We start from the raw sequence: 21,456 nt of genomic DNA, 5'->3' as shown, positions 1-21,456 counted from the left end.
GCAAGAAGGACCTATTCAGAATAAATGCAGGGAATTTATCCTTCTCATGTCATTCTCAATGCAGCAAGAACCTCTCTCTTGGGAGATCAGTGCATAAAGACTGAACAACACAACACACTAACTGACTCAAGTTGTGGGCAGTGAGTAAGCATTAGGAAAACATTTCAATCTGTTCCTGTGGTGCCTTTGCAGAGGCACAGTGGAATTCCTGTGGAGTCATTATGGTGCAAATGGCTGGGGACAAGCACATAGAAAATAAGGGACGATTTCCTCTTGATGCTGGCCATTGGGATAAACTCATTCGGAAAACATATACTTGCAACATTCGTGCAACTAATACAGATAGAAAATCTTCACATGCAGTGCTAATTTTACTCGAATTACGTACTGTTGTGGACAAGAGGGTGTACATTTAAAAAGCCTCTCACCACCTGCCCGCAAACAGAAAGATGTTTTTGATTTGTTTTCTCCTTTATAAACAGTTGTGTATTTCCCACCCCCACCTCTTGGCTTTGGTATGATCCAATTTCTATTAATGGCCCCAGAGCAAACTCCTGATAGGATGAGCTCCCAGGGCCAGTTTATTGCACACACTCAAAACATGGGAGCGAGGTCACCATGTAGCACCACCCCTTCCCTGTGTACCGATGCGGTAAAAAAAAAGAGGGATAGAGTAAACAAAGATTTACAGGGCAGTTATTACTTTGCGTGAAGCCCAAAGGGGGGGCATTAGTCATTCTTCGGAGATAATGAGATACAAATTTCTGCAATACTGCCATGATAACTTCTTTTGTTTGAGGGTCACAGACTGACATTGCGTCAGCCATTTTTAAAGGCCTTGGTCTAGCTTTCAATATTTTAATAATATCCACAAGAATATCTATATATATTAATAAATTAATATTAATCCTCCTGATGCCCATTTTCTCCAGATTTGCTCGGGCTCATTGATGCCACATTCATGCCAGTTCACCTATAGGTATTAATTAATTCAGGTATTTTCTTAAAAGAAATACATTGCGAGATCTTAGTCCCCTCATAGTAGGGGTTAGGAATGTTTTGTTTTCAAGAAGACACCAAGGCCAGGCCCATGTTAGGCGTAGCGATCAATTGTTTGGTCTTGGTTTCACATTGGCTGCTCACTGTGTGTGACTAGTTAAGCCTAGGTGTGGTCACTGACACTGTCAGAAAGTAAACTTGGGGAGCCGTAAGCATGAGAGACATTTTGTGACCTCAGGGACATTGATCACGGAAAACGCAGTCCCAAAATCCCTCTCCCCCCCCCCCCCCCCCCAACTACATTAAATCCACAGAATGCAGAAAGCAGGGACAAATTAGTATTTTTGGAGTTGGAAAGCTGATTTAGTTCTATTTATTGTCACATGTACCGAAGTACAGTGAAAAGTATTTTTCTGTGGCTGAGGGAATGTACACAGTACATACATAGTAGACAAAAGAATAATCAACAGAGAACATTGACAATGGTACATCAACAAACAGTGATTGGTTACAGTGTGGAACAAGGGGCCAAACAAAGCAAATACATGAGCAAGAGCAGCATAGGGTGTCGTGAATAGTGTTCTTACAGGGAACAGATCAGTCTGAGGGGGAGTCATTAAGGAGTCTTGTAGCTGTGGGGAAGAAGCTGTTCCTATGTCTGGAATTGCGGGTCTTCAGACTTCTGTACCTTCTGCCTGATGGAAGGGTCTCGAAGAAGGCAATGCCTACGTGGGAGGGGTCTCTGATAATGCTGTCTGCCTTCCTGAGGCAGCGGGAGGTGTGGACAGAATCAATGTGGGGGTGGCAAGCTTGTGTGATGCGTTGGGCTGGGTTTACCACAATCTGCAGTTTCTTGAGATCTTGGGCCGAGCAGTTGCCATACCAGGCTGTGATGCAGCCAGATAGGATGCTCTCTATGGCACATCTGTAGAAGTTTGAGAGAGTCGATGCAGCCATGCCAAATTTCTTTAGCTTCCGTAGGAGGAAAAGATGTTGTTGGGCTTTCTTACCTGTTGCATCAACGTGAGTGGACCAGGACAGACTGTTGGTGATGGCGACCCTCAGGGACTTAAAGCTATCGACCATCTCCACTTCTGAGCCATTGATGCAGACGGGAGTGTGTGTCATGCTACGGTTCCTGAAGTTGATGATCAGTTCCTTGGTTTTTCCAACATTTAGAGAGAGGTTGTTTTTGGTACACCATGCAACCAAGTGATTTCTCTTCCTCCTGCAATCTAGATCGTCATTGTTTGAGATATTGCCCACCACAGTCGTATCATCCGCAAACTTATAGATTGAGTTGGAGTTAAATCTTGCCACACAGTCATGTGTGTATAGGGAGTACAGTAGAGGACTGAGCACACATCCTTCCAGGGCCCCGGTGTTGAGGACTATTGTGGAGGACGTGCTGTTGCCGATCCTGACAGATTGCGGTCTGTTGCTGAGGAAGTCAAGGATCAAGCTGCACAGGGAGGGGTCAAGTCCGAGGTTGCGGAGTTTGGTTATTAGTCGTGTCGGGATAATGGTGTTGAAGGCGGAGCTGTAGTCTATGAACAGCAGTCTTACATAGGTGTCCTTGTCCTTGTTGTCGAGGTGTTCGAGTGTTGATTGTAGAGGCATTGAGATAGCATCTGCTGTGGACCGGTTGCGGTGATAGGCAAACTGCCGTGGATCGACACCATCTGGGAGGCTGGTAGTGATCTGTCTCATGACTAACCGCTCGAAGCAGTTCATGATAACAGACATCAGGGCCACCGGTCAGTAGTCGTTGAGGCAGGCTACCTTGTTCTTCTTTGGTACTGGTATTATGGTACTCTTCTTGAAGGAGGTGTGGAACTCAGAGTGGAGGAGTGAGGTAGTGAAGATATCTGCGAATACACTCGCCAGCTGGTCTGCGCAGGCTCTGAGTGCTCGCCCAGGGACTCCACCGGGGCCCGTCGCTTTCCGCGGCTTCACTTTCAAGAAAGCAGCTCTTACCTCTGTGGCCGTAATAGTGGGTATGAATGTGTCCAGGGCTGTTGGGGCGGGTAATGAATGGATCAGGGGTCAATGCTGGGCCCTCAAATATTTACATTGATAACCTGGATTGAACATATAGCAGCTACATTTACAGAAGACACCAAGATATGTGGGAACATTAGTTCTGAAGTGGGTGGACAGTCTTGAAAGGGATATAGAGTGGTTAAGTGAGCGGGCAAAAAATTGGCAGATGGAAGTATAATGTGGGGAGGATATGAATTGGTCCATTTTGGCAGGAAGAATAGAAAAACACCCTGGGAGGGATTCTCCACAGCCCCGCGCTGAAATCGCGTTTGGCGTGGGTGCGGAGAATCGATGTTCGCATGGGAATGGTGCCCGGCGCAGCTCCCACAACCGGAGAATTGCCGCAAATCGTGCGGGGGTTATGCGGCATGGCTGGGGGGCCATTGACAGAGGCCCCCCCAACGATTCTCCGGGCAAAACTGGCCGAGTTCCCGACAGCGTGGTTCTAACCACGTCTGGCCAGTCAGGAATCTCGGGTGGCAGCTGCGGACTCAGTCTGTGGCTGCCCTGGTTGGGGGGGTGGGATCAAGCACCAGAGGGGCCTCATGGGCAGCCGGGGTGGTAACTGGGTGTGTTATATGTAGCGGCGCACAAAACTATACCTTTGCATCACCTGACACAAGGGCCACCTGAAGCCTCTTTACATATCAGTGTCAATTATTGGATACTTAACATACATGAGACATCTAATTGGAATGTCTCTTAACCCATTACTTAACAACATTTATGGAGTCCTGGGTAACCGGAGTCAGCATGTGTGCATTACCATATTCCCAAACATTTATCCCCCTGACGTTAACAAGCTATCTCAAATAGTTCCTGTTTTTGTATCAGTTTTCCAGCATCCGTTTTATTTTTATTTTGCTTTTCTCTTAAAGTCCTTTAGGCATCTTATAGAATCATACAGTACAGGAAAGGCCCTTCTGGCCCATCAAGCCTACACGACCAAAAAACGCTCGAAATCTGCACGAATCCCACTTCCCAGCACCTGGCTCATAGTCTTGAATGCTGTGGCATTTCACGTGCTCATCCAAGTACTTTTTAAAGATTGTGAGGTTTCCTGCCTCAACTACCCTCCCAGTCAGTGCATTCCAGACACCCACCACCTTCTGGGTGAAACATCTCTCAAATCTCTCCTAAACCTCCTGCCTTACAGGATACTGCGAGGCCTGGATTGATTGACGTGGAGAGGGTGTTTCCACTTGTAGGAATAACTAGAACCAGAGGACACAATCTCAGACTGAAGGGACGATCCTTTAAAACAGAGATGAGGAGGAATTTCTTCAGCCAGAGGGTGGTAAATCTGTGGAACTCTTTGCTGCAGAAGGCTGTGGGGGCCAAACCACTGAGTGTCTTTAAGACAGAGACAGATAGGTTCTTGATTAATAAGGGGATGAGGGGTTTTGGGGAGAAGGCAGGGGCATTGGGATGATAAAAATATCAGCCATGATTGAATGGCGGAGCAGTCTCGATGGGCCGAGTGGCCTAATTCTGATCCTATGTCTTATGGTCTGACACCTTAAAACTATGCCTCCTTGTTGTTGACCCTTGAACTAAGGGGAATAGCTGCTTTCAATCTATTCTGTCCATGTGGGTTAGGTGGATTGGCCATGCTAAATTGCCCTGAGTGTCCAAAAAGATTCGGAGGGGTTATTGGGTTACGGGGATAGGGTGGAAGTGAGGGCTCAAATGGGTCGGTGCAGACTCTATGGGCCGAATGGCCTCCTTCTGCACTGTATGCTCTATGACCCCATAACCCTATTCACCTCAATCACGTCCCCTCTCAGCCATCTCTGCTCCAAAGAAAACAACCTGAGCTTAACCAGCCTCTCTTCAGAGTTAAAATGCTCCATCCCAGGCCACATCCTGGTGAATCTCCTCTGCACCCTCGCCAGTGCAATCACCACTTTCTTATGGTACTGTGACAGCTGTGGCCTATCCAAAATCCTGTACAGCTCCAACGTAACCACCCCGCTCTTATAATCTATGCCATGACCAATAAAGGTTCCCATTCTCTTAAATTGTTTTTAAGTGCTGGGAATTTGAACTTCTGCGGTGCCAATCCTTAAATGCAAGTCTGGTGAAAACACAGGAGACAGTAATGGCTGCCTGTGGCGGTTTTAAGGTTAAAAATATCAAGGAAGAGATGATCTTGCAGGCGGACAGGAATGTTGGCTACTTAACAACAGCCAGTAACCCTTTCAGTGTTATATTACAATGGCATAAATGTAAATGTAAATGTCGCCGCAGTCCCAGAGGCCTATAGGCTGCTCTCCCGTTTGAGAGCTGACTGATGGTGATTTAATCTGAGGGTCACCACAGCTCAGGCGAGGGGCAAGGTTGCGAAGGCGGGGCCTTCATGAATAACCTCAGCCGGTACTGGAATTGAACCCACACTCCAGGTCACGAACCAGCTGTCCAGCCAACTAAACTTGATGGCATAACATTTAACCCAATAGATACACTTTATTTTGAGCTTTGGGTCATTGTCAGAGCACCTGGCTGATGCAGGAGTGTTTCATTTTGACTCTAGCTGTCTGAAATAGGAAGGCCACTTCTCTCCTTTGCTCTTGTGTTTATTACTTTTGGAAGTATTCTTGCTCAAAGTGAGTTGGGTCGCAGCTCCACTAACATCACCCAAGAAGGAAAATTGAGAACAGCCATTTAATCCTTTGCACCTCAGAACGTTAAAGCTTTTGTATCCTGTGAACAGAAGGAAGGAAATATGTCCTGGCATTGGAGGCAGTCCAGAGAAGGTTCGCCAGGTTGATCTTGGGTTTGGAGGGATTTTCTTAGAAGGTGAGGTTGAATAGGCCAGACGTAGACTGATTGGAGTTTAGAAGAATGAGAGGCGGCCTTACCGAGACAGAAAGGATTTTCAGGGGGCTTGACAGGGTAGATGCTGAGTGGTTGTTTCCCCTTGTGGGAGAGTCCAGGACACATAGCATAATCTCAGAGTAAGGGAGTCGCCCATATAAAACAGAGATGAGGAGGAACTCCTTCTCTCAGAGGGTAGAGAATCTGGGGAATTGTTTATCACAGATGGCTGTAGAGGTTGAATCATTAAGTATGCTCAAGAGTAAGGGAGACAGAATTTTAATCAGTGAGGGAATCAAAGTTCATGGGGATACGGTGCGACGGCACGGTGGCACAGTGGTTAGCACTGCTGCCTCACAGTGCCAGGGACCTTGGTTCAATTCCGACCTTGGGTGATACCTGTGTAGAATTTTGCACATTTCCCTCGTATCTGCACGAGTTTCCTCTGGGTGCTCTAGTTTCGTCCTATAGTCCAAAGACGTGCAGTGGATTGACGATGCTAAAATAAGAACCCTTAATGCCCAGAGATGTTCAGATTAGGTGGGGTTATGGGGTTGCGGGAAATTGGACCTAGGTAGGATGCTCTTTTGTAGGGTCGGTGCAGCCTCGATGGGCCAAATGGCCTCCTTCTTTACTGTAGGGATGCTATGATTCTCTGAAAGTGGAGTTGAGCATTGTCATGTCAGATCAGTCATGATCTCATTAAACGTCAGAGCAGATTCAATGGACCAGGTGGCCTCCTTCTGATCATGTGGCTTATGGTCTTATAATCAGTCGTCCTGTGCTCCTTTCGTCCGACTTGCTCTACTAGAAATTAGACCAAAAACCCTTTGCTGAAAGAAATACAAACCAAAAGCTGCAGAAACATGCACAGGAGTCAGCTGACCATATGATGGATGCGACGTGGGAATCGATGGAATGTTTGTGATAATAGGTGGATGGAGTTTGTGGTGGAATTGGTGCATATGGATACTTTGGATTGAACTGGGCACCTACACTCCCATTAGTGCATTATCCCCTTAATCATCAAATAAAATGAAACAAATAAACTCTTTCTGACTGCCAAATACTAGTTTAGAGTTCAAATACATGGATCCGGATCCATGATCCATTAAAACTCTTTTGTCCAACAAACTTCAGAAGTTTCGGTACACTTCTGGAATCACACATTTGGACATGAATGAGAAACAGCATGGGAGGCTTTCTAGTATTATATTTAAGTACTCAACTAATCCCCTACCTAAAACCTCTCAGTTTTAAATTTAATCTTATTGATTCAGTAAAATCACCATCGGTTGGTAATGTTAAATCATCATTTTTTAAATAAAATTCATTACTAGTAGTGTCAGCTTAGATCATGGGCTTAACTCCCTGGGGTGGGGCTTGAACCAACAACGTTGGGAAACCCACTCAAGGCAAAAAGGCTACTAACCTCTTTATTCCTTCTTGGAACTTGAGTGTCGCTGGCAAGGTCAGTATTTGTGACCTTGCTTAACTGAGTGGCTTGCCAGACCATTTCAGAGGGTATTTAAGAGTTAACCACATGACTGTGGCTCTGGAGTCAGATGGGTAAAAATGGAAGATCCCTCCCCTAAAGAGCAATTGACGACCAGTTGGGATTTTACAAAAATCAGTAATAGTGATAGGAATTAGAGAACATCTTAAGTAAGAATTTGTATGAGTTAGGAACAAGATATAGTTTTAAGCTTTTTTGTGGGTTAAAAGGGTGAAATCTGGATCTAGTTTCATTTCGATTTTTTCTCCAGGAGATGGAGCTGACAGGTCTGAAGCTCTCTTTGTATACCTGCATTTTTAATGAGTCTTGCGGCTCTTGAAGTGGTTTCGGGTAGAAAAACAGGGCTGTTGCCTTACAATAGGAGATCCATAGAGATACAGGGAGAAGCAGAAAGCAGTTTTAATCCAGTTGGAAGCAGGTGCTAGGTGAAGATGGACAAAGGCCAGGAAATGCAGAGAGCAGATTTCCAAAAAGAACAGAAATCCCAGAAACCAGGGAGTGGGGACAAAAAGAAAGTCTCAGGAAGACGGTTCAGTCAAGAAACAAGAAATGGAAACTTAACAAGGTCCTGTTCAGTGAAGTTAGAGTAAGGAACAGAGAAAAGGCTCTGAATTAAAGAGGCGGAGTTTGCAGGAAGGAGACTTAATGTGCGCTTGCACGGAACCACAAGATCAGAGGAGACAGAAAAAGGTGGGTGACTCCCCACTACATGCCTGTGAAGTAGTGGTGTTCTGTTGATATATCCGAGTTTCTGAGAAAGTGCATCAAAAATGAGTGCACGTGGCAATCCGGAGGAGAGGAACACCGGAAAGAAAGATTGAAACCCAGGAAGTGGATCCTTGCTGAAGATGTCGGAGAGAAAGCATTGTTTAGGAAAAGACTCCATGGTGAATGGTCTTATTAGCGACAGACAACATGGTTTTGTACGAGGGAGGTCATGTCTCACTAATTTAATTGAGTTTTTTGAGGAGGTGACAAAAATGTTTGACGAGGTAAAGGCTGTGAATGTTATCTACATGGACTTTAGTAAAGTATTTGCCAAGGTTCCTCATGGCAGACTGGTGCAAAAGATTAAATCACACTGGGTCAGGGGTGAACTAGCTGGATGGATTCAGAACTGGCTTGGTCATAGAAGACAGAGGGTAGCAGTGGAAGGGTGTTTTTCCGAATGGAAGTCTGTAAATAGTGGTATTTCACAGGGATCAGTACTGGGACCTCTGCTGCTTGTAATATGTATAAATGACTTGGAAGAAAACGTAGCAGGTCTGATTAGCAAGTTTGCGGATGATAACTAAGATTACAGGAGTTGCAGATAGTGATGAAGATTGTCCGAGAATACAGTAGGATATAGATAGGCTGCAAAATTGGGCGGAGAAATGGCAGATGGAATTTAACCCGGACAAATGTGAGGTGATGCATTTTGGTCGATCCAATTCAGGTGGTTGCTATAAAATAAATGGCAGAACCATCAGGAGCATAGAGACACCGAGAGATCTAGGCGTGCAGGTCCACAGATCCTTAGAAGTTGAAGCAGAGGTGGAAATGGTAGTAAAGAAAGCATATGGTGTGCCAGCCTTCATAGGACGGGGTATCGAGTATAAAAGCTCACAAATTATGTGTGTTCTTCGAGAGTGGAGGTTGGACACTCTCAGGTGAAAGACAGAGTTCAGTGAGACAGATTGGCTCACAGTTTGACGAGCTTCTTGGGGGAAGTTGATGAGGGATGCATAGAAGTTGCTTTGGGTAGCATCTGTGACTTGGTTTCAGAAAATGGCACGTCTGACAACAGGTCACCTCTTGGTTTACATAGATTGTATACTCACTGTGAACATTAGAGTACAAGGTAGATTTCATAATTTGCATTATCCTTCTGAATATATCTATCTATATATATATTTGTAAAGGTATAGGGGGAGTGAAGGAGTAGTGTATTGTATTTAATCATTTCTTGTTTAATAAATGTTTTATTCTTCTGTTGCAAGTTCATTGGCAGACTCCTTCAGTAGCCACCCTCCAGGTTTCTAAACAAAGACGAAAGTTAGGGTGTAACAAGCCAGGTTCCACTCTGGGATCTGACTTGGGCAGTAGGAACATCAGCTAGGATCATAACAGTAGTTTCATGGTCACCATTACTGATGCCAGCAATATAATTCACGATTTATTCATTATTTGAGCTGGTGTCTCCTAAGCATGGGCCAGGCCCTCTGGGGTACCGCTGCACTACTGTCTCCCTGAGTCACAGCGGGTGTCATATTCACCAATACTGTTTTTTTTTGCTGTTAAATATTGCTGCATCGAAGACCATTGATTCTGCACAATGAGAGGGTATTGCCTGATATTGGGCGGAATTCTTCGACCCCCCGCAGGGTCGGGAAATCGCCTGGGGCCTTTGTAAATCCCGCCGCCACCGTAGCCGGTATTCTACACCACCCGGGTATCGGTGTGAGCGGGAAACACGCCACGCCGGTCGGCGGCCCCCGTGGCAATTCTACGGCCCACGACGGGCCGAAGTCCCGCCGCTGTCAGGCCTCTCCCGCCGACGTGATTTAAACCACCTCTGGTGGCGGCGGCGCGAGCGGGCCCCGGGGTCCTGGGGGGGGGGGGGGGCGGGGCAGAGCGATCGGGCCCCGGGGGGTGCCCCCACAGTGGCCTGGCCCGCGATCGGGGCCCACCGATCAGCGGGCAGGCCAGTGCTGTGGGGGCACTCTTTTTCTTCCACCACCGCCACGGCCTCCGGAAGAGACCCACCCTACCGTGCATGCGCCGGGATGACGTCAGCGGCCGCTGACACTCCGGCGTATGCGCGGCCTCACACCGGTCGGTGAAGGCCTTTCGGCCAGCTGTTTGCGGCGACTGGCGGGGTGGCCGTTCGTGGCGGCCGGCGGGGAGCCAAAGGCCGCTCGTGCCGTTTGGCGGGGCGCCAACCACTCCGGCGCGGGCCTAGCCCCTAAAGGTGCGGAGAATTCCGTACCTTTGGGGAGGCCCGACGCAGGAGTGGTTGGCGCCGGGATCCCCCGCCCTGCTGGGAAGGGGAGAATACCGCCCACTGAGTTGATAAGACACTTAATTACAGGAAATTAGATTGATGCATTACATTGAAACCAGCCATTCAGCCCAACCACATCAGCCTCCTCCTGCCTTACATCATCTCGTCCTATTAAGTCAATGAATATATTTAAGAAGGAAATAAGCAGATTTCTAAATTCTAAAGGCAAGAGGTATGGGGAGAGCATGGAAGTATGGAGTTCAAATGGGGGGGGTCAGCCATGATCATATTGATTGCTGGAGAAGGTTTGAGGGCCGAATTATGAAATCCTGCTCCTATTTTCTATGTTTCTATTAGCAGATACTTTTATTCCTTTCTCACTCTTGTGTTTATTTAGATTCCCCTTAAAGGAATGTTATTCACCTCAAATATTCCTTGTGGTCATGAGTTCCTGGGTAAAGAGGTTTCGCTGAAATTCTCTCATGGACTTACTGGTGACTATCTGAAATTCATGGTCAATAGTTTTGGACTTGCCTCACAAGTGGAACCATCATTGAGGTGCTGTGTTTACAACCTCGGATTCAATCTGCATGCAATTCATGCATCATGGCCTGTACAGATGGATAACAATCAGAGCTTCCATACCATGCTCTCACAATGCTAAGTTTAGACCAAATCTCTCTGCCCCAACACCACAACATTCATTGACGCACCCAGTCAGAAATTTCAGTGTCCACAGGGATACTGTGGTTGATACTTAGTGGCATCTGGTGGGAAGTTGTACTTTACAGTAAACAGTTTTGACCTACTGTGCTTTTAGTGACTGCCTGTCTCTGAATGGTTGCAGTTTGAAGTTGCAATTTTAGACACACTGAGCATTTACATTTGCTTTCGGCGATGTCAACCAGTAAAATTGTGGATTCAAATAGCCAAACGCGAACAGTGTAATCTCTACTACGGAGCAAAAGGAGGAAAAAAAACATTTGAACAATGCCCCCTCACCAGAGATAAGCTCCCTGAAGACGTTTTGATATTGATTTGATCTTTATTTTTAATGCAGTAATAAGCATAATTATTGTGGCAGTAGTGTGGCTCAGTCAGTCACAGTCTTGTCTTTGAGTTTCGAGAATTGGGAGTTCAAATCTCACTCCACTCCAACCGTTTAGAACTGAAGAAGCTTCGCACTGTTGGAAATATGGGGCTGGATAATGAGTGGAGGCGGGCGTCCTGCACCCCCAGAGAAAAGGTTGGGGTAGGCCTGCCTCCACTTAGCACCCTCTCCTTTGCTTTAACCCTTTAGACCTGGTCCCTCCTGCCGTCCGTTAAATCAAGGTGGCGGGTTGCTGTTGGGCAACTCACCCAACACCTCCCCCTTCATTTATAAAATCACAATGGGTCAAGGGTAGACATTCCAGCGAGACCATAGCACCCGTATCTATGGGTCCATCTGCCTGATTTCCCGCCCACAGGTGGCCCATAGTTTCTGCCTGTGTTTACTTCACCCTTATTGGGCTTGAGAGAAAGCAAGATTTGCATTTATATAGCACCTTTCACAGTCACTGAATATCCCAAAGCATCCCCTAACCAACAAAGTGCTTTGGTGTCATTTAGAAAATGTGACAGAAAATTTGCACATAATAAACTCCCACAGACATCAATATGATAAGGACCAGGTAGTCTGATTTTTCTGATGTTGATTGAGGTGTTCAAGTTGACCAGGTCACGAAGGATAACTCCCTTGTTCTTCTTAAAAAGGATGTCATGGGATTCTTTACATCGTCTGGCAGGGCAGACTGGGCCTCGGATGAACATTTGTAAGGCAGCGGGCGAGGTATTCCGTCTGGGAGTCAGGGATCTCCCGTTGGAGGAGAATTGCATGGTAAGGAAGATGAGGGATTTTAATGGGCAGCCATTTCGAGCGGATGGCCCGCGAGCGAAATCCCGTGGCCGGCCACCGCCCCCTCCTCACCGTAAATCAGCCCCCACACACTGTAAAGCAGCCCCCCCATTCCTGGATTGCCTGGGTACCCACCTTTCCCTAAGTACAGGGGTGACCCACCCCACGCTTCCCTCCGGAACTTCCCAACTAGGGTGATCCCCCAGGGACCCCTTTAATCCGGAGACTCCTTTCAAGGACCCCTTTAATAGGGAGATCTCCCCCCTGGAACTCCCTTACTAGGGAGATCCTATCTGGACCCCCTAACTGAGGAGAAGTAGAGGGAACGCCACAGAGACCCCACCTAAAGGAACCCCCCACAAAGAACCTCTAACTAAAGTAACCGCTCACAGAGACCCCCTAATTATAGGGATCCCCCAAAGGGACCCCTGAATAAAGAGATCCTCCCCCCACAGACCCCTCCACCGCTAACAGAACCCTCCCCCCTCAGAAAAGAGACCCCTGTCTGGAAGCTGGAGAGCAGTCCAGACACGGATAGTTAAATTCTGAATTCTCACTCTGTGTACCCTAACAGGCGCCAGAATGTAACTTCATTGCATTGTTAATGTAAGCCTACTTGTGACAATAAAGATTTAAAATAAACATTACAGCTGTAGCTCAACGGAAAGCTCCAAGTCTCCATTCCTGGAAGGAGGATAGCTGTAATCTGTGTTTAAATCCCTCAGGTCCATTAGCTGCAAACCATTCATTCATTTCTAGTAGTGGGCTGTGATTGGCAGCTTCCACAAAATAGCTGCAGCCTTGATTCATTTATCTCTTTTCATGGATGAGGGACTCTAAGTGCTGAAACCCCATTGTTTATAAACATCAACCGCATCAAAGAGAGGCAAGTGCATTCTAATCACTCAATCGTCTGGTAGAGGAAGGGTGGACAGGTTCTGCATTGCGGGGGTGGGGGGGGGGATTGACATTTAGGGCAACTCCCTTAAGGAGTTACTCCCTTGGCCCACCACAAAGACCATCATGTGTGGCTCATGTTTGGTGAGACCTGTAGTAATCGTCGCCCATGTGATTCCCGGCCCAGGGGAACGGAGAATCACGGAGGACTGGAGAATAGGGTACTGGGCCTGCTAAATGGATGCAGATCAGTCATTAAGACCCAAGTACGTTCATTTCCATCTTTCCACTGGCGTGCGAGAGCGAACATAGATCCCACTGCCGGTGGGGCGCGGAGCATCGCGATTGGATTGGCGCCCGCCTTTGGCCAACGCCAATTCCTTTTCCAATTCCCCGCTGCATAGGGGACCCCGCTACCAGCGGTGGAGAATACAGCCCTGCACCTCTGTCAGTGCAGCACTCCCTCATTATTGCAATGGACCATCGACTTTGATTTTTGTGCAGTAATTAAACATGAAGCTATAAACCTTCGACTCAGAGACACGAGACCTGAGCCACGGCTGACATTTGAGCCTGGTTGCTTCTCCCAGTTGCTTACGTGGCTGCTGGGAGTGACAGGAGAGATAGAAAGTGTCAGTCATGAAATTCCCAGCACCTTTAGTGTGCGAGAGTCTTGATGAACCATCTGATTTTTTTTCTTTGGCCATTGGCATTCGTACATATGAACAAGCTGTTGTCGCTCTCACTCACCTGCAAAGCTTTCACTCTGCCAGGCACATTTTCCTGAGACGTCACTCTGACTGGTGCAGTATCCGAGATGGATAGTTCCGGAATAAAAATGCTGTCATGTGACACAGCTCTGTTTCCAATGCTACTCTGAGAACTGAAATAATAGATATTAAAGGCTATCACACTGCAGCTCATTATGCAACACCTCTGAGGAAGGAAAAGCACATTAGGGGATTGTTTTCTCTTAATCGTTCATTTTCAATGTTATCAGTGATATACTGGCACCACAGCAGGAAGACTTTATTTCCATACAGCAATAAATCATGACATATGTTCTTTTTTTATTTTATTATCCTAATTCTCAAAACTACTCTTCAGTATATTAATAGTTGAATAATTAGCCTCCTCATGCAACATTCCTTCCCATTATTTTAACATTCTAAATGACAGGATACCTGCAATACAATGGACTGAGCAATACTGTCCTACAGGTTGAGTGCTTGTTTGCTAAGCTCAGCAACGGCAGCTTCACGGTTTGTCCAGCCAAATTTCAGTGATTCGGCATTGCAGCCTTCAGTAGCTGCTGCTCCCACGTGAAGCCTGTACAGCACCTTCCTGTACTGGATTGTTTGCGTGTTGTTGCCTCGGCTGTGGGGGTTGTTCCCACTTGACTAGGATGAGAACAGGGCTGAACGGGGATCGAAAACAGCCAGAGGTGACCAGGGAAGGCCGTGGGGAAGGGGCATTGAGTGAAGTAGATGAGAGTGGGTATGGAGGCTGAGGAGGCTGAGAATCAGTGCCTGAGGTTTAGGCCTTGACAGTCACTTCTCTTCACTCCAGCTCCTCCGCATCCGGACACGGTGAAGACATTCAGGTAGTGGGGAGGGTGAAGTAGGAAGAGGGGATGAGTGGATGTGAGTGACTGGAGAGTGAGGATGGGAAAGGAGGGTATCAGTGAGTGAGTAGGGGCTGAGTGCGTGATAGTCATAAAAATCTGGCTGTAAAGGTTGATCGTGCCTTGGGGATCACAAATATCTGAAAAGTATGGCATAAATACATAGAAGATAGGAGCAGGAGGAGGCCTTTTGGCCCTTCGAGCCTGCTCCACCATTCATCACGATCATGGCTGATCATCCAACTCAATAGCCTAATCCTGCTTTCTCCCCATAGCCTTTGATCCCATTCGTCTTAAGTGCTATATCTCTCCGGCTTTTCAATATATTCAATTATTTAGCATCAACTACTTCCTGTGGTAATGAATTCCACAGGCTCACCACTCTTTGGGTGAAGAAATGTCTCCTCATCTCTGTCCAAAATGGTTTACCCTGAATCATCAGACTGTGATTCCTGGTTCTGGACACACCTATCATTGGGAACATCTTCCCTGCATCCACCCTGTCTAGTCTTGCTAGAATTTTAGTCTTTATGAGATCCCCCCTCATTCTTTTGAACTCCAGCAAGAACAATCCTAACCTAGTCAATCTCTCCTTATATGACAGTCCCAGCTCTAGGGTTCCAAAAGTTTGGCCACACCTGTTCCCGGCTAAATTGAAAGTGATTACATTTCTCTCAGGCAATGATATTAAGGCTAGACAGAGTTAAGATACAGATTAGCCATGATCTATCCTCTTGACTCCCCAAAGTCTGTCCACCACCTACAAAGGCACAAGTCAGGAGTGTGATGGAATAATCTCCATTTGCCTGGATGAGTGCAGCTCCAACAGCACTCAAGAAGCTCAACACCATCCAGGACAATACAGCCCACTTGATCGGCAGCTGAAACATTCAGTCCCTCCACCAGAGGAGGACCATGGCAACAGTGTGTACCATCTACAAGATGAACTACAGCATCTTGCCAAGCCTCCTCGAACAGTACCTTCCAAACCCACCTGGACCTTTACCATCTAGAGGAACAAAGGCAGCAGGTACCTGGAAAAACCACCACCTGCAGTTTCCCTCCGAGTCACATACCATGTTGGCATTGTACTGTATCCCTCGATCCTTAGAGAACGCTTAGGGGAGATTTGATAGAAGTATTCTATAGGAATCTAGGACTTAACTAAAACAGTAATCTGTCTGATGAAAACTAAAAAAACAGCTGGACAAAAAAAACAAAACCCCGAAAGTGTAACAGCCTCTATTAAAATTGTCAAGAGAAGAATTTCAAGAAACATACCTGGGCACCAATTGTCCCTGGCACAACCTCAGGTCCTAATCGTTAATGATGGAAAGGCGGAGAAAGAATGATCTGTAAGTGATTGGTCCAAAGCTCTGCTGCTCTTGTCCCAGCTCACACCAAACCCCATTAACCCTTCAGGCTGCATTCGCTGACTACATTGCTTCCTGGGTAAGCAATGCCTCAATTTTAATATTCTCATCGCTGGTTTCCAAATTCCTTCATGGTCTGGCCTCTCCCTATCCATAAACTCATTCAGCCCCACAACCCTCCAAGGTCTAGTGGGCAGTGGGCAGCACGGTAGCACAAGTGGATAGTACTGTGGCTTCACAGCGGCAGGGTCCCAGGTTTGATACCCCGCTGGGTCACTGTGTGTGCGGAGTCTGCACATCCGCCCCGTGTGTGCGTGGGTTTCCTCCGGGTGCTCCGGTTTCCTCCCACAGTCCAAAGACATGCAGGTTAGGTGGACTGGCCATGCTAAATTGCCCTTAGTGACTAAAAAGATTAGGAGGGGTTATTGGGTTACGGGGATAGGGTGGAAGTGAGGGCTTAAGTGGGTCAGTGCAGACTCGATGGGCCGAATGGCCTCCATCTGCACTGTATGTTCTACCTATATCTATCTATCTGTCTCTGCACTCCTTTAATTCTGGCCTCCTGAGCATTCTTGAACTGAAATTCTTCCACCATAAGTGGCTGTGTCTTCAGTTGCCAAGGAATTCCCTTCCGAATGCCTCTCTACTGCACTTTCCTCTCATTGACTTCCTAGGATCTGCCTCTTTGATCAGGTTTTTAGTAATTTGCCCGAATGTCTCCTGAAAATGTTTGACATCAAAGCATTTTATAATATTTCTGTGAAAAGCCTCGGGGTAAATTAATAATCATTGACCAATTATGTTAAATGCAGTTTGGTGTTGATTGTTTACATTGCTTTCTCATACTAGAAAGCCAAACAGGCGAACGGCACGACCGAACGGCCTCATCACACCCCACTTGGTGGCATGACAAGGCTGTTAAATCCTGAGAGAGGCCTCTCGCGAGATTTGCATATTTAATTTGCTATTAGGCTCATGTTTTACCCCAGTCACTGGTTTCCCCGTTGACAATGGCGGGACAATAAGCTCACTGACTAACAGTATGTTCCCAGCAATTATTTTTTCTTAATTTGTTGATGGGGTATGGGCATCACTAGCGAGGCCAGCATTTGTTGGCCATCCCTAATTCTCCTTAAGCTAAATAGCTGCCTGAGACTTGGGGGTCACATGCAGGATGATAGATTCCCTTCCCTGAAATATATTATTGAACCACATTGGCATTTTACAATCATTGATGGTAGACCGATGGTCCCCATTACTGCCAAGTTTTATATTCCAAACTTATTAATTGAATTTAAGGCCATAGTTTCAGGCTAAGGGATGGCCGATTTAAAACAGAAATGAGGTAGAATTACTTAACTCAAAGTGTGGAATTCGGTACCGTGGTACAGTGGACACCAGAGCCTGGATTCTCCCCTACCCGGCGGGGCGGGGGGTCCCGGCGTGTCGGAGTGGCGTGAACTGCTCCGGCTTCGGGCTGCCCCAAAGGTGCGGAATTCTCCACACCTTTAGGGGCCAAGCCCTCACATTGAGGGGCTCGGCCCGCGCCGGAGAGGTTCCCACTCCGCCGGCTGGCATGAACGGCCTTTGGTGCCACGCCAGCCGGGGCCGAAAGGACGTTGCCGGCCGGCCTAAGTCCGTGCATGCGCCGGAGAGTCAGCGGCTGCTGACGTCATACCGGCGCATGCGCAGGGGAGGGAGTCTCTTCCGCCTCTGACTTCTGACTTAGGCGGAAGAAAAAGAGTGCCCCACGGCACAAGCCGCCCGCTGATCGGTGGGCCATATCCCACCGGTAAGGTAGGTGGTTTAAACCACACCGGTGGGGGAGGCCTGTCAGCGGCGGGACTTCGGCCGATCGCGAGCCGGAGAATCACCGCGGGCAGCCCGCCGACCGGCGCAGCGCAATTCCCACCCCCGCCGAATCTCAGGGGGCGGAGAATTCGGGACATGGCGGGGGCGGGATTGACGCCAGCCACGGGCAATTCTCTGACCCCCCGGGGGGTCAGAGAATTCCGACCCAGATCTCTAAACAAATTTGAGGAGACAGAAAGATTTTTAATTAGTAGCAGGATGAAGGATTCATGAAGGATAGCACAATCGCTTCATAGCTCCAGGGTCTCGGGTTCGATTCCGGCTTGGGTCACTGTCTGTGTGGAGTCTGCACATCCTCCCCGTGCGTGCGTGGGTTTCCTCCGGGTGCTCCGGTTTCCTCCCTCAGTCCAAAGATGTGCAAGTTAGGTGGATTGGACATGATAAATTGCCCTTAGTGTCCAAAATTGCCCTTAGTGTTGGGTGGGGTTACTGGGTTATGGGGGTAGGGTGGAGGTGTTAACCTTGGGTAGGGTGCTCTTTCCAGGAGCCGGTGCAGACTCAATGGGCCGAATGGCCTCCTTCTGCACTGTAGATTCTATGATATACAAAGTATTTTCATTTTGTTGTGGATAAATCTGAAGTGCGGCTGAATGTCGTTCACTGATTTTATGTACTCTTGGTCAGTAGAGTTGGAAAATATAATTGACAGTACCCAATTATTTATTTTTTTTACAATTCAGGGGCAATGTAGTGTGGCCAATCTACCCAACCTGCACATCTTTGGGTTGTGAGGGGGTGAAAACCACACAGACATGGGAGAATTAGCAAATTCCTCACGGACAGTGACCCAGGGCCGGGATTCGAACCGGCCGCAGTCCCAGTGCTATCCACTGCGCCACATGCCGTCCTGGAAAATATAACTGTTAATGGATATATCGGTATGGGATGGAAGAAAATTAAATGAAATGAAAATCGCTTATTGTCACAAGTAGGCTTCAATGAAGTTACTGTGAAAAGCCCCTAGTCGCCACATTCCGGCGCCTGTTCGGGGAGGCTGGTACGGGAATCAAACCGTGCTGCTGGCCTGCCTTGGTCTGCTTTAAAAGCCAGCAATTTAGCCCAGTGTGCTAATTGGAACCACTTCCTCCACCCACCCACCCACTCTGTGCTATAAAACATTTCTGCAATTTAACACCTTGATGAGATGCCTTCTTGATGTCTCTTACCCTGTCTCAGAGTCGGGCGTTGCGGCGGAAGGTTCTGGAATGCTGACATTGCTGATCGATTGGCACTGTTTCAGAACGTTTTCGCCTCGGGGAGCTGCTGAATCGGTCCTCTTCTTTTTGGCAAAGAAGTTTTTGAAAGTTTTAAACTTTGACTTCTTCTTCCCTACAAAGAACAAATACAATTCTGAGTGACAGGCCATCAGCAAGCACAGCTAATTCACTCTCCAACATCACGTTAGTCATGACACGGTTAGCTGATCTCCAATGGGGCTCCTCATGACTAGTCTGGAGTATAGACCAGAAGGATGTGGAGGCTTTAGAGAGGGTGCAGAAGAGATTTACCAGGATGTTGCCTGGTATGGAGGGCATTAGCTATGAGGAGCGGTTGAATAAACTTGGTTTGTTCTCACTGGAACGACGGAGGTTGAGGGGCGACCTGATAGAGGTCTACAATATTACGAGGGGCATAGACAGAGTGATAGTCAGAGGCTTTCGCCCAGGGTAAAGGGGTCAATTACTAGGGGGCATAGGTTTAAGGTGCGAGGGTCAAGGTTTAGAGGAGATGTATGAGGCAAGTTTTATTTTATTTTATTTTTTTTTAAACAGAGGGTAGTGGGTGCCTGGAACTCGTTGCCGGAGGAGGTGGTGGAAGCGGGGGCAATAGTGATGTTTAAGGGGCATCGTGACAAATACATGAATAGAATTGGAATAGAGGGATACGGACCCCGGAAGTGGAGAAGATTTTAGTTTAGACGGGCAGCATGGTCGGCACAGGCTTGGAGGCCGAAGGGCCTGTTCCTGTGCTGTAGTTTTCTTTGTTCTTTTGAATGGCAGAAGAGGGGCGGCATTCTCCCCTACCCGGCGTGACGGAGGGTCCCGGAGTAGGGGAGTGGCGCCAACCACTCAGGGGTCGGGCCTCTTTTGGGGGCCAGCCCCGCGCCGGAGCGGTTGGCACCAGAAGACTGGCGCAAAAAACCGGCGCCCCTGGCAGCGGGGCTGGCCGAAAGGCATTCGCCGGTCGGCGCATGCGCCGGCAGTGACGTCAGTGGCAGCTGGCCGCTGACGTCACTGCCGGCGCATGCGCGATGTGGGGTTCTCTTCCGCTTCCGCCATGGCGGAGGCCATGGTGGCCGCGGTGGAAAATAGTGCACCCAGGGCACTGGCCCGGAGTCTGAGGGGGGGGCCCCGATCGTGGGCCAGGCCACCGTGGGGGCTCCCTCTGGGGTTCGATCGCCCCCCCCCCCCCACCTCCCCCCCAGGACCCCGGGGCCCACTCGCGCCGCTGATCCCGCCGTTCCAGAGGTGGTTCAAACCTCGGCGGCGGGAGAGGCCTCCCAGCGGCGGGACTTAGGCCCATCCGGGCCGGAGAATCACCGCAGGGGCCTCTCCGATCGGAGTGGCGAGATTCCCGCCACCGCCACTTCCCGGGTGGCGGAGAATCTCTGCCACGGCGGGGGCGGGATTTTCGGCGGCCCCAGGCGATTCTCCGACCCTGCTGGGGGTCGGAGAATTTCGCCCGAGGTTTGAGGGGCTGAATGCCCTCCCCCTCCACTTTCTACATTCCTGGTGTCAGAACAGAGGCCCAGTTTGAAATGAAAATCATTATTCATCGTTTTTCTTTTAAACTACTTTACATTACACTGTAGATGACAATTCAGCATTCTGGCTTTTTTTCCAATTCATCATGACTCACGTATCTCTCTCTTTTGCTTTCTCCTTTTCTCTCCCTTGAGGGGAGTCAACCTTCAAGCAAACGCTTACGCCTTCTTCTCTCCCATACAAACCGAAAACAACAATCAGATGTACTCAAGTAACTGAATCACACAATTGTTGCAAAAGCTGTGATCGTGATAAATTGTATTGTGCGTGAATATTGTGGAAAGCGTAAGTGTGATGTCTGACATCAAAATGACACATTGAAATTTTGCACATTTGGCTCCAGAGGTCCGCTCCACCGTCAAATCAAATGACTTATTTGATTGTGGCCTTGACTCCACTCCCCTGCCTGTCACCAGTAATCCACCACACCACTGTCAGTCAAAACTCTACCTAACTCAGCCTTCAATATATTCAGTGACTCACCTTCCACTGCTCCCTGAGAAGAGAAATCAAATATTCTAGTGACTCATTGAGAGCAGAAATTCCTCCTCATCTCCATTTTAAATGCGAGACCCCGGGCTGGATTCTCTGAGCCTCTGCACCGAAATTCTGCGCGGGGGCGGAAAATCGGCGCCTACCCGGAAATCGGGACCTGCGCCGCTGAAGC

The 21,456-nt window shown here is 48.1% G+C and overlaps 1 protein-coding gene across 3 annotated transcripts in view; it reads right to left on the bottom strand.

Moving 5' to 3' along the window:
* zgc:66433 (uncharacterized protein LOC321250 homolog) overlaps positions 1-21,456 on the bottom strand; it is a 183,733-nt gene that overhangs the window by 30,806 nt on the left and 131,471 nt on the right. For all 3 annotated transcript variants that reach the window (XM_038775639.1, XM_038775638.1, XM_038775640.1), the window contains exons 3-4: positions 19,191-19,353; positions 13,906-14,038 (exon numbers count right to left, since the gene is read on the bottom strand). In XM_038775639.1, the coding sequence (XP_038631567.1) occupies positions 13,906-14,038; positions 19,191-19,353 (296 nt within the window). The remainder of the gene's footprint in view (positions 1-13,905; positions 14,039-19,190; positions 19,354-21,456) is intronic.

Source organism: Scyliorhinus canicula, chromosome 17, assembly GCF_902713615.1.
Source record: "Scyliorhinus canicula chromosome 17, sScyCan1.1, whole genome shotgun sequence".
NCBI classification, from domain to species: Eukaryota; Metazoa; Chordata; class Chondrichthyes; order Carcharhiniformes; family Scyliorhinidae; genus Scyliorhinus; species Scyliorhinus canicula.
This window is presented reverse-complemented; position numbering and strand designations above follow the sequence as displayed.